This window comes from Muscardinus avellanarius (genome assembly GCF_963383645.1).
Source record: "Muscardinus avellanarius genome assembly, chromosome: 1".
Taxonomy (NCBI): Eukaryota; Metazoa; Chordata; class Mammalia; order Rodentia; family Gliridae; genus Muscardinus; species Muscardinus avellanarius.
The window spans coordinates 122,126,546-122,138,124 of record NC_137786.1 but is presented as its reverse complement, the minus strand read 5'-3'; the positions used below and the strand labels follow the sequence as shown (position 1 = coordinate 122,138,124).

Below are 11,579 nucleotides of genomic sequence, written 5' to 3'. Positions count from 1 at the left end.
GCGATTCGCAGACAGCCTCAGCTACTTAGTGAGGCCCTCCACAAATTAGTGAGACCCTGTTTCAAAATAAAGAATAAAAAATAGGGCTGGGGGTGTAGCTCAGAGGTCGAATGCCCTGGGTTTGATCCCCAGTACTGAAAAATAAAAAAATAAAATAAAAAGATTTGTGTCTTTCACCTCCTGTGGCCTTCTTTTCCTAGTCTAGTGCTTTTGAGAAAGGATGCTTTGGTTAGGTAGGGTGGCTGAGACAGGAGGATTGCAGGTTTGAGGCCAGCCTCAGCAACTTGGTGAGACCTTGCTTCAAAATTAAAAAAAAAAAAAAAAAGGGGTGGGAGCTGGGAGTATAGGTCCAAGATAGAATGCCCCTGAATTCAATTCCCAGTACCTAAAAGAAAAGGAAAGAAGAAAAAGAAGACACTGTTCTTGGTCATCCCACCTTCAACAGGTTGTCCAAAAACTTGCTGACCACAGTGGGTATTGTCCTGCTGGTAGAGCTGGCAGGAAGCTCTCACTGGCTCACCCAGTGCCCATGGGCCTTGGGGATGAGGGCTGGAGGAGCTGCTGGCTGCCCAGGTGGACCACACCAGCCGCTAGGGAAGCTGAACCTGGCTGATGGTGGAGCTGGTGTCATGGCGCCTGGCTCTGCAGCCATGTGGTCTGGAGAAGCCACAAATAAGATGCGGGGCTGGTGTTGGCTGTGCTGGGTCAGGGAGCTGCTCACACCCTTTTCACACTTACCCCTCCCCCAGGCTGGGAATTCCAGCGACCAGCAATCTGCCTTTCTTTGTGCTCAAGGGCAACTGGGTCAGCTGTAGGACCTCTGAAGAAAGTTGCAGTGGGGACAGGAGGAACACCGCACATTCCGAGGCTAAGATTCGCTTGGCTGTTAACCATTACCCTGTAGAGTCCGAGAGGCGTCTTCAAGGAGGCGGGACTGGGAGGGGAGGTGGAGGGTCAGTGGTTTCTGTGGACCTTGTCCCTACTCTGGGCACTGGTTTCTGATCCAGCTATGGAAGCAGCTGCAGGTAGGAGGTTGGGAGATAGCCTCCCGAGGGGACATGGAGGCCATCGGGGGCCAGATGTGGGGCCTGTGGGATGAGGGCATGCTTGATGTTGGGGCCCGGAGCCCTGGGGCAAATAGGTGGAAGTCAGAGGTAAGAGGTGAGTCGCCAATCTGTCTTCCCAGTCCACGCCCTGTAATGATAGGCTCAGATTTAATGCCACAGGTGGGGGAGGGGCAGGGCAACAATGCTGTATGTATGACGTGAGTAAGAAGAGCTAACCGTGGAGAAGGGAGGGCATGAAGACCTGAGTGTGTCCTTTCAATCAATGACCACGATGTGCGGGGGAAGAATGTGCCTCTCCTCTTGCCCATTTCTTTGTCCAGTAGATCTTCGGGACACAGCTTCATTAGCTCTGTAAGTAGCCTGCGGGTCGGGGTGAGGGGAGGAAGAAACTAAAGGTGGGAAGCAACTAGGAGCAACTAGAGAGAGCCTGGTCCCAGGCCAGGGCTGGCTTCACCCACAGCTTCTCTGCCTCTTTGCAGGAAGTTTCAGTTTAACCCCAAACTGGGCATTGATAATCCTGTCCTCTCCCTGGCTGAAGACCACGACTGCTCCGGTAACCCCCTTGCTCCCCACCACCATTGCCTTTCCCTGGACCCCACCCCTCCTAGAGGCCTCCTGTCTCCTTGGTAACCACTCCACAGAACCATGTGGGGGTGGGAGGGGCAGGGCTTCCTCTGTCTTGGTCCCTCTGCCCATGCAGCGCTCAACCTCCCCAGGAAGAAGCCTGCTCAGTTCCCTTGTGGGAGGCAAGGGCTGCCGGTTTTGTGATGGACCTGTCCTTGGGCCATACCCCCTCTGCTCCCTGTTTTCTGATGCCCACCCCCCTCAGGTCCCTGGAGCTTGGAGCGGCCTCGCTTCTGTCTACTGAACAAAGAGGAGGGCAAGAGTTTTGGTTTTCACCTGCAGCGGCAGCTGGGCAGGGCTGGGAATGTGGTGAGCAAGGTGGAGCCCGGCTCCTCTGCCCAGCGCCAGGGTCTCCGCGTAGGGGACCGGATCCTGGCAGTGAACAAGGATGTTGTGGAACATGAGGACTCCGCAGCGGTAATGCTGGGCCCGGTCTCCTTGTGGTTTGAGAGAGCACCCCACAGCATCTCAGGGAGGAGAGCCATTGCCACAATGGTGGCGGGCCATAAATCCCTCCACTCCAGGACTTAAGGGTGCCCAGGTAGGGAGGGTTGGATGCAGCACCTAGTGAGGTGGCTCTCCAGTTAAAAACAGGTTCTTGGGAAGTGCTTGGAGTCTCCAAGAGGGACCAGCTCCCCTTTGCCCCCCATACCCTCTGTTTAGGTGGTGCGTTACATCCGGGCCAGTGGTCCCCGGGTGTTGCTGACAGTCTTGGCAAGACACGTTCATGATGCAGCCCAAGCTCAGCAGGGGAGCGATGCCCACCTCTGTCCTGTCCTAGGCTCGGGGGTCCGGCCCCGGCTGTGCCACATAGTGAAAGACAATGGTGGCTTTGGCTTCAGTGTCACCCATGGTGAGCTCAGTGGCTGGTAGGGGGTGGTCAGGAGGGCATCTTTTTTTTTTTTTTTGGTGGTGGTACTGGGGTTCCTGGAAACCCTTCTACTTCTGGGCTACACTCCCAGATCTATTTTTATATTTTTGTTTGGAAACAAGGTCTCTTAAGCCAGTGAGGCTGGCTTAGGACCTGTGCAATCCTCTTGTCTCCACCTCCCAAGCGCAGGAATTATGAGAGTGGGCCACCACGCCCAGCCAGGAGGGCATCTGTGCTCCTGTTCTGAGCAGGCAGCAAAATGGAACTTGCTTTTGTGTTTGTCCTTCCAGGGACTCAGGGTCCTTTCTGGCTGGTGTTGAGTGCAGGGGGTGCAGCTGAGCGGGCAGGGGTGCCCCCGGGGGCCCGGCTACTAGAAGTGAACGGGGTCAGTGTGGAGAAGTTCACTCATAACCAGCTCAGCAGGAAGGTATGCTGTCCGTCCCCTTGCCGTTCAGCCCTCTGGGCTGGGGTCCACCGCAAGAAGCAGGCTCCTTCCTTCATACCCAATCTCCTGGCCTGATGTGCCAGGCCCCCTAAGTGCCTTGTTCCCATGCCTGGGCGGAGGGGTTCCGATGAGGTGCCTGCCTCTTTTCCTTCTACCCAGATGGGTGATGCCAACACCCTGCTGGGTCCCCACAGCTTTGCCAGAGTGGAGAGCAGGTAACCCTGCTGGTGGCAGGGCCAGAAGTGGAGGAACAGTGTCGCCAGCTGGGAATGCCCTTAGCTGCCCCCCTGGCAGAGGGCTGGGCACTGCCTGCCAAGCCTCGCCGTCTGGACCTAAAGAAAGGGCCCCAGGGCTTCGGGTTCCTGCTCCGGGAGGAGAAGGGTCCTGAAGGTCACCCCGGTGAGTGGGAGCCCTGGGGATGGACAGGGAAGGTGGGCCTTGGTGTGGGTGCACAGGTGCACAGCTCTCTGTGAGTGAGGGCTTCCTGTCTGTGTCCCAGCCCTGTGTCTCTGCCTCCAGTGTATCCCCGGGGTTAGTCCCCCAGTGTGCATGTGGTGACCTGGGGTAGGGCTGGGGGACCTGGGGGAGCAGTGCGGGTGTCTGTGTCCCAGGGCAGTTCCTGTGGGAGGTGGACCCAGGACTACCAGCTGAGAAGGCTGGGATGCAGGCTGGAGACCGGCTGGTAGCTGTGGCTGGGGAGAGCGTGGAGGGGCTGGGCCACGAGGAGACAGTGTCTAGGATCCGGGCACAGGGCTCATTTGTGTCCCTCATCGTTGTCGACCGCGAGGCTGACCGCTTCTTCAGCATGGTGCGCACTGAGGGATGGGGCTGGGGAGGTGGCAGAGCACAGTGCAGCTCAGGTGCAACAGGCTGGCTCTGTCTGTCCGTCCAGGTCCGCCTGTCCCCGCTCCTCTTCTTGGAGAGCACAGAGACGTCAGCCTCCCCCAAGGATACCTGTTCCGCCTCTCTAGTGGAGACGGAGAACGTTCTGGTTGAAGACACAGACGTGACTTCGGGCTCGCTCAGCTCCTGCCAGTGCCTCCTGTACCCAGGGCCTGGCGGTGGCTACGGTTTCCGACTCAGCTGTGTGGCGAGTAGGCCTTGTCTATTCGTCTCCCAGGTGACCAACACCCCATCATCTGCCTCCCGATCAGCCTTCCTCTGCCTCCCTCCCAGAACCTTAGTATACCCTGCAAACTTATCCATGATCTCTGTGACCCACTCCACCAGGTGACCCCAGGAGGCTCGGCTGCCCGGGCTGGGCTGCAAATTGGAGATGTGATTCTGGAGGTCAATGGGTGTCCTGTGGGTGGAGACATTGACCCTGAAAGGCTTCAGCAACTGGCCGACGCTGAGCCACCGCTCTGCCTGAAGTTGGCGGTCAGGTCTCAGCAGAGCTTGGAAGCCTGGATTCCCCCAGGGATAGGAGAGGTGAGGAAGAAGATACAGGTGAGACCATAAGCAGCCAGAGGACAGATGGCGAGGGCCTCTGGGTGCAGCAGTGGGACTTCAGGTCATAGGAGGTGGGGACAGAAGTCCCATGGAACTAGTCCCACTCCTGGGCATTCCAGAACAGGTGGGGAAAGGAATGCTTCTGGTCCTGGATTGGCTTTCTCCCGCCTCTCCCTGTGCAGGAGACTCTGGCCTCAGATCTGCTGTAGAATACTCCACTTGCTCGGCGTGGATCTATCACATCTACCAGAGGCCCTCCTGTCTTTACTCTGCGGCCTGACGGGGCAGGAGCAGGAACAGTCTCTCTGAGCCAGAAGTGGGAGCTGGAGGACCAGGACCCCCTGACCTCAGGACTGCCCAGGACTCCCTCCTTCCTCCCTATGGGCCTCTGTCCTGGAAGAAGTTGTGGTCAGAAACCCCAGGCAGGCCCATCAGGGAGCCCGAGTTGGAGAATGTCATGAAGGAGCTTTGAAGAACTGTGTCCCAAGAATGAGGGGATGTGTGGGGCTGGTGGATTGAAGGCCATCTGGGACTTGCCCCAGGTATGATTCCAGTGTAATGCAGAGCAAGAATTTGGAGACCAATGACACCCTCCATCTGTGGGCACCGTAGGACTGTGGGGGCTGGTGCCTGGTCACCACTGGGTCCTATTATAGAAATGGCCTCTTCCTATGAATCTGGCTGCCTGTGCTTTTGTTGGTGAGGATAAGAGGAGGTGGTTTGAAGGGACCCAAAAGGCCCTGTCTCCAGGTGTGGGACCCAGGTTCTGCAGGAGAGCAGTTGAGGCCCTGTCAAATTTTTCTTCTGTCCCTTAGTCTTGGGGATAATGGGTTAACTTGGAGCCAAGATGTCCCCATGAAGGCCACTACTCTCTGCTAGAAGCCATAGCTTTCAGCTCTATTGAGTTCTACATCAAGATGCTTTATTGCTGGGCCTCAGAGAGTAGAGGCCAGCAGCCTCAAAGATCCAGGGGGTTGAGACCAAACTGGCGCAGCAGTTCCTTGTGCTTGGTGTGAAGTTTCAGCACAGCCCTGTCCCACTGGGGCTGGACATTTCTCAGCTTGGCCAGGAGCGCATCCAGGATTCCCTGCACACACCAGGCAGTCAGCTCCCAGGAAGAGAGAAGGCAGGGGCAAGGGTGGGCCCAGATCAGCATGTAAGCCCTCCCTGCTGGCCTGCACAGCTGTGTCAGCTCTATCCAGCCTCAGGATAGAGCAGAGCCCCTTGGGAGACACTCGTCCTTTCCCCTGGGCTCTCAGTTACCGCTTTAGTTGTGGGGATGGGGATGGAGCAACTGGGCTCCAGACCTTACCTGTAAGACTTCTTCATACTTGGCCTCCATGTCTGTTACATGGGTCCTAAGCTGAGCCAGGGCCCGGTCCCGCTCTTCGAGGGCCTGCTCAGCCTCTCTCCTTGCAGTCTCAGCCTCCCTCTGGCATGTGGCTGGGGACAGGCAGAAAGATGAAAGAAGCCTGGATGTTGACAATCTGCCCCTAATCAATCTTCCAAGCTACCTAAAAAAGGGCACCTTGAGAGGGGCCACTCCAAAGTACCCCCGAGCCAGTAGCTTTCCTGTGGTCCCGGTAATGAGCTTGAGACCCACTGAGGTGTGACAGAGGGAAAAGGGCTTGGCCAGAAGACAGACAGGCCCTCTGTCTGGCCATTACTACAGTGTGTGTGTGTGTGTGTGTGTGTGTGTGTGTGTGTGTGTAAGTGCTGGGAATGGAGTTCAGAGGCATTCTACCTCAGAGCTATACCCCCAGCACTATTTTATTTGAAAACAGTGTCTCCGTAAGTTGCTGAGAGCTTGCTAAGTTGCTGAGGCTGGCTTTGAACCTGCAATCCTGTCTCAGCCTTCCAAGTACTGTGATTACAGGTGTGCATCACCATGCCCAGCTAGTCATTACTACTTATATAATACAGGTCAAGTCTCTTTCCGAGTTTCAGTTTCTTCACTTATATTTATTTGTTTATTTATTTAATTTGTTATTGGGGGTTGAACACAAGGGCAGTTTATCTTTGAGCTACACCTCTTGCCTTTTATTTTATTTTATTTTTTGCTGTACTGGAGATGGAACCCAGGGGCATTCTATCTCTGAGCTATACTCCCCATTCTATTTTTTAGTCTTTCTTTTTTTTTTTTTTTGGTGGTACTGGGAGTGGAACCCAGGGGCTTTTCTACCTCCGGGCTATACTCCCAGACCTATTTTATACTTTATTTGGAAACAGGGTCTCACTACGTTGCTGAGAGCCTCACTAATTGAACCTGTGCGATCCTTCTGTCTCAGCCTCCCAAGGGCTGGGATTACAAGCGTGCGCCACCACGCCCAGCAAGTCTTTTTTATTTTTTGAAACAGGGTCTCACTGAGTTGCGAAGGGCTTTGCTAAGTAGCCGAGACTGTCCGCGAACTGCGATCCTCTGGTCTCAGCCTCCTAAATGCTGGGATTACAAGTGTGCTCCACCACGCCCAGCTACCTCCTGCCCTATTTATTTATTTATTTATCTATCTATTTATTTGTTAATTTATTTTGGTACTGGGGATTGAACCCAGAGGGCATTCTACATTTGAGCTATACCCCCAGCCATATTTTATTCTTTTATCTTACTCACTAAGTTGTGGAGGGCCTCACTAAGTTGCTGAGGCTAGTCACAAACCATAATCCACCTTGTCTCAGTTTCCCAGTTACTGGGATTACAAAACATGCGTCACCATGCCTGACTCTTATTTTTATTTTTGTGGTAGTAGAGATTGAACTCAGGGGCATTCTCCACCCCCAGCCCTATTTTATTTTTATTTTGAAACAGGGTCTTGCTAGGTTGATGAGCATCTCACAACTTGCTGAAGCTGCCTACAAACCTGTGATCCTCTTGTCTCAGCCTCCCAAGTGCTGGGATTCAGGCATGAGCCACCATGCCTGGCTCCTCACTCTTTCTTTCTTTCTTTCTTTCTTTCTTTCTTTCTTTCTTTCTCTCTCTCTCTCTCTCTCTCTCTCTCTCTCTTCTTTCTTTCTTTCTTTCTTTCTTTCTTTCTTTCTTTCTTTCTTTCTTTCTTCTGTGTGTGTTACTGGGGATCGAATACAGGGGCATTCTACCTCCGAGCCACACCCCCAGCCCTATTTTTTATTCTTTATTTTGAAACAGGGTCTCACTAAGTTGCAGAGGGCCTCACTACGAGTTGAGGCTGTCCATGAACCTGTGGTCCTCCTGTCTCTGCCTCACAAGTACTGGGATTACAAGCATGTACCACCATGCCCAGCCCTTATTTTTTGTTTTGAAACAGTCCCGGCTAAGTTGTTGAGGTTGGCCTCAAACCCGAAATCTTTCTGCCTCAGCCTCCCAAATACTGGAATTACAAGTGTGTAATTGCTTTTTTTTTCTTTTTCTTTTTTGGTACTGGTATTGAACTCAGGGCATTCTACCTCTGAGCTATAATCCCGACCCTATTTTTATTTTATTTTGAAAGGGGGTCTCCCTAGGTGGCTGAGAGTTACTTACTACTTCCTGAGGCTGTCCTTGAACCTTCCATCCTCCTGTCTCAGCCTCTCAAGTACTGGGATTACAACTGTGCACCACCACACCTAGCTTCCTATTTTATTTTTATTTTGAAATAAGGTCTCACTAGGTTTATAAGTCTCACTATTTGCTGAGGCTGCTCCTGAGCCTGAGATCCTCCTTATATCTTTTTTTTGTGTGTGTGGTACTAAGTAGTTGAGGGTATCCTCAAACTACGATCCTCTTGTCTCAGCCTCCTAAATGTTGGGGTTACAAGCATGCGCCACCACGCCTGGCTTAATGTACATTCTAGAGTTTTTTGTCATCCTGAACTCTCTGCTCAGAGGAGGAGAGTCAGGGGAGAAAGTGGCCCAAGTTCAAATTCAACCCACAGATTGCAGCCTTGTAGAGAGGGCTTTCTAAGTCCACCCTCTTTATGCTGGACCTTGTCAGTGACCCTTGGGAGAAAGGGCTGGGGGGTACCGAGCTGCTTCCGAAGGCCTCTCATTTCCTCTGCCAGCTGTGTGCTGCAGCGCTCCATCTCTTCCTGCAGGGCCTGGCGCTGGCAGCTCATCTCTGAAGTGGGCAGAGGCATGCAGAAAGGAGATGAGTTGTGCACTGGGAACTTGCTTGGTCCACAGGAGCAGGAGCACAAAGACCTTCTTTTTCTTTCTAGTGGTGATGCTGAGAAGCTGGGGGCTCTTGGGGATCTGGAGTGGGAATGGAAAACCTGGCCCCTCCCCCAAATAGCTCAGGATGGGGCCCCCACCTCCCTCCTCATTCCTCTGAGAGGGATGAGGTGATGGCTCTGACTGTGTCTCACACCCACAACGCACCAAGCACCAGGCATTTTAGAAGGCCCTGCCTGGGAGGCCAGAGATCACCCGTGGGTTCTCAGGATCCAAAGACCAGATCTGAGACCAGGCCTGGCAGTCGGATGCCCTCCTCCTTCTCTTTTCTTGCATCTCCAGCCCTCTCTAAGCCCCAGCCTCCTGCTCACCTGCTCAGCCAGCCACACACCTGCATAGACGGCCCTCCCTTCATTCCGGGCCCCTGCGAGCTCAGCTTCCAGCCCTCGCAACCTTTGCTTTAGCTGCTCCTCAGAAGCCTTGGCTCGGCGGGTCTCCTCCGTCCGCAGAGCTGCCAACGGTGCCCGACCTGCGTCAGGGCCGTGCGGGGGGAAGAGCGGGGCAGGGGAGGGCACAGGACCAGCCTCCCATGGCTCTTGAACTCTACCCACCTTTGCAAAGTGGTAGCAGGGCACCCAGCCTCTTATTCTATTTGTTTGTTTCCCTTGACTCTCACAGACTCTATTACTAAGAAGTCAAATCTCTCCTTCCCCCCATCTCCCGGGGATGATAAACAGCTCTCCTGGGCTGTGGGTGGAGCGCAGCGGTAGAGTGTTTGCCAAGAGTGCTCCGCAGTTCATCTCCAGCCAGGGTGGGTCAAAGATGCTCCCTCATCAGTTCTCATGCCCACCCCTCCCTCAGTCTCTTTACATGAGGGGATGGTTAGCATTTGGCTTAACCCAGCCCCGCAGCTCCAACCCTCCAACCCCCCAGGACGCAGAGGTGCCCATGTGTCTCCTCTGCAGCCCCCAGAGCCTTCACCCCTCTCACCCAAGTGGTCCTGGAGCAGCTCCTTCTCCAGCAGCACCCGCCTGTGCCGGGCCTCGGCCTCCACACCTGCCCTGCCAAGGTGCAGAGCTGAGCTGACCACGGCCTCAGCCGTACCGTCTAAGACTTCCTCCTGGAGGTCAGAGGACCGCCAAATGGGGGCCCTCCGAGACAGGCCACAGAGACACAGGGCGCCCCTCCACCCGCCGTGACTCACCAGCACCTGAGTTCTTTGTCTTCTGTGCTCCAGCTTTCCTCCCTTTCTGTTTGGTTTTAGGTGGCATGTTCTTACTGTCCTGGTGGGGCAGGGTGGAGGGAGAAGGACATTTTATGTTGGTTTGGACACCGGAATTCTCTCGTGACCCCTAGACTGAACTAGGGTGCTCAGAGAGTTAGTTAGCATTCTGGTCTCTAAGCCTGTCTTGAGTGTTCTCTGTGCCCTGGGCAGAGCTGGAGTCAGTGGGGAGGATGCTCTATGCACCAAGATAATTCCTCCTGCATCTGCTATCTTCTTTCCCCAGCATCCTCATCCCATTTCTCCCTACCTGTAGGATCCTCTCTTGCCTGAGTGGGGTCTTCCTGTGGAGATCAAGCCTGAGGAGGAGCCGTGTCCTGGGGACCAATCCAGGGTGGCAGGCTGCCTTGGGGGCAGGACAAAAACTGGAAGGTTGGGTTTCTAGACGCTGCTGTTGTCCGGGCAACTAGAAAACACAGGGTTGATAGGAAGGTGTGACAGGCTTAATCTGCTCACAAAGACCCAAATATAAAGGTCCCAGAGGATCAGTTCTTCCCTGATCTCCCAATCCTAAGTATAGTTTGAAGAGAAAGGGCTTTGGGGCTGATTAACTGTGCTTCATTTCCGGGCAGGCACTGCCTGCCATTTGGAGAGGAAGAAATTACAGAAGTGCACATCTGAGATAATGTTGTACTGAGAGAGGAAGGGGACGGGCAGTGCCCATCTTGACAGCTTACCTCCCCAAGGCCCGGACGTAAAGTGACTTTATTAGGCTGACAAGTGAAGCTTTTCCTTCTGAAAGGCATGTACAGTGTATGAAGGAAATAAATGCAGGAGCAGGTAGAGAGTTTCCCACTTCTGTATAATGAGAACGGAGGAGCGGTAGGCTCATGGACTCCTGAGTGCTGACCTGGGAAATGCAAATGCCAACAAAAGTCACTGGTTAGAGACAAAAGACACTCTGGGTTCTGCTCCTCTCTCTGGATACGTAAACTTGGACAAGCTAACTTTTTTCAGCCTCTTCAAATCTTTGATTTTGTAACCCCTGAAAGTCCTATTTTTTTTTTCTTGAACTGGGAATTGTTTGTTTGTGGTACTGGGGATGGAACCTTTCTACCTCCGGGCTACACTCCCAGACCTATTTTATATTCTTTTTATTTGGAAACAGGGTCTCTTAAGCCAGCTAGGCTAGCTTCGAACCTGCACGATCCTCCTGTCTCAGCCTCCCAAGCGCGGGGATTACAAGTGTGCACCACCACGCCTGGCTTGAACTGGGAATCGAACCCAGGAGTATTCTACCTTTGAACTACCTCCACCCCAGCCCAATTTTATTGTTTGGAAACAGGGTCTTGCTAGGTTGATGAGAGTCTCACTACTTGCGGATGCTGTCCTCAAACCTGTGATCCTCCTGTTTCAGCCTCCCAAATACTGAGATTACAGACATGCACCACCATGCCCAGTTTAGCTGGGTTCTTACAGGACCGTTTTCTTTCTTAGTGATTTAATCTATCTCCTTCCTTCCCCTATTGCCTTCTCTGGTGGATCTGTAGACAGGAGTCAGGAAACAACTCTCAGGACTCTGGCTGCGGAGTTGGTTGGGCGCCACCTAGTGGACATGTCTGGCCTCATATGTCTCCTCGAATTGTGCTTTTAAATGATTTATTGGACAATGTTGGGGTGAGTCTGTTTTAAGAATACTCCCTGGCATCTTGTTCCAGTCACAAGTGGTTGGAAAAATAAATGTAGGGCAGTAAGTATGGCAAGTAGCTTGCCTGA

The 11,579-nt window shown here is 53.5% G+C and overlaps 2 protein-coding genes across 2 annotated transcripts; one reads left to right on the top strand and one right to left on the bottom strand.

Annotated features, from left to right (window-relative positions):
* Positions 1-1,353: 1,353 nt before the first annotated feature.
* NHERF4 (NHERF family PDZ scaffold protein 4) lies at positions 1,354-4,668 on the top strand (the record flags this gene model as incomplete). Its single annotated transcript, XM_080716344.1, has 10 exons — positions 1,354-1,418; positions 1,547-1,620; positions 1,897-2,108; positions 2,355-2,544; positions 2,853-2,989; positions 3,202-3,406; positions 3,619-3,815; positions 3,900-4,127; positions 4,238-4,456; positions 4,642-4,668. The coding sequence occupies 10 exons, from the start codon at positions 1,354-1,356 to the stop codon at positions 4,666-4,668; spliced, it is 1,554 nt and encodes a 517-aa protein (XP_080572470.1).
* A 749-nt stretch (positions 4,669-5,417) lies between these two features.
* On the bottom strand, positions 5,418-9,852 carry DRC12 (dynein regulatory complex subunit 12 homolog; the record flags this gene model as incomplete). The annotated part of the gene is made up of 6 exons (XM_080716217.1): positions 5,418-5,546; positions 5,772-5,902; positions 8,436-8,528; positions 8,973-9,092; positions 9,572-9,637; positions 9,786-9,852. The coding sequence occupies 6 exons, from the start codon at positions 9,850-9,852 to the stop codon at positions 5,418-5,420; spliced, it is 606 nt and encodes a 201-aa protein (XP_080572343.1).
* Between the last annotated feature and the right edge of the window lie 1,727 nt (positions 9,853-11,579).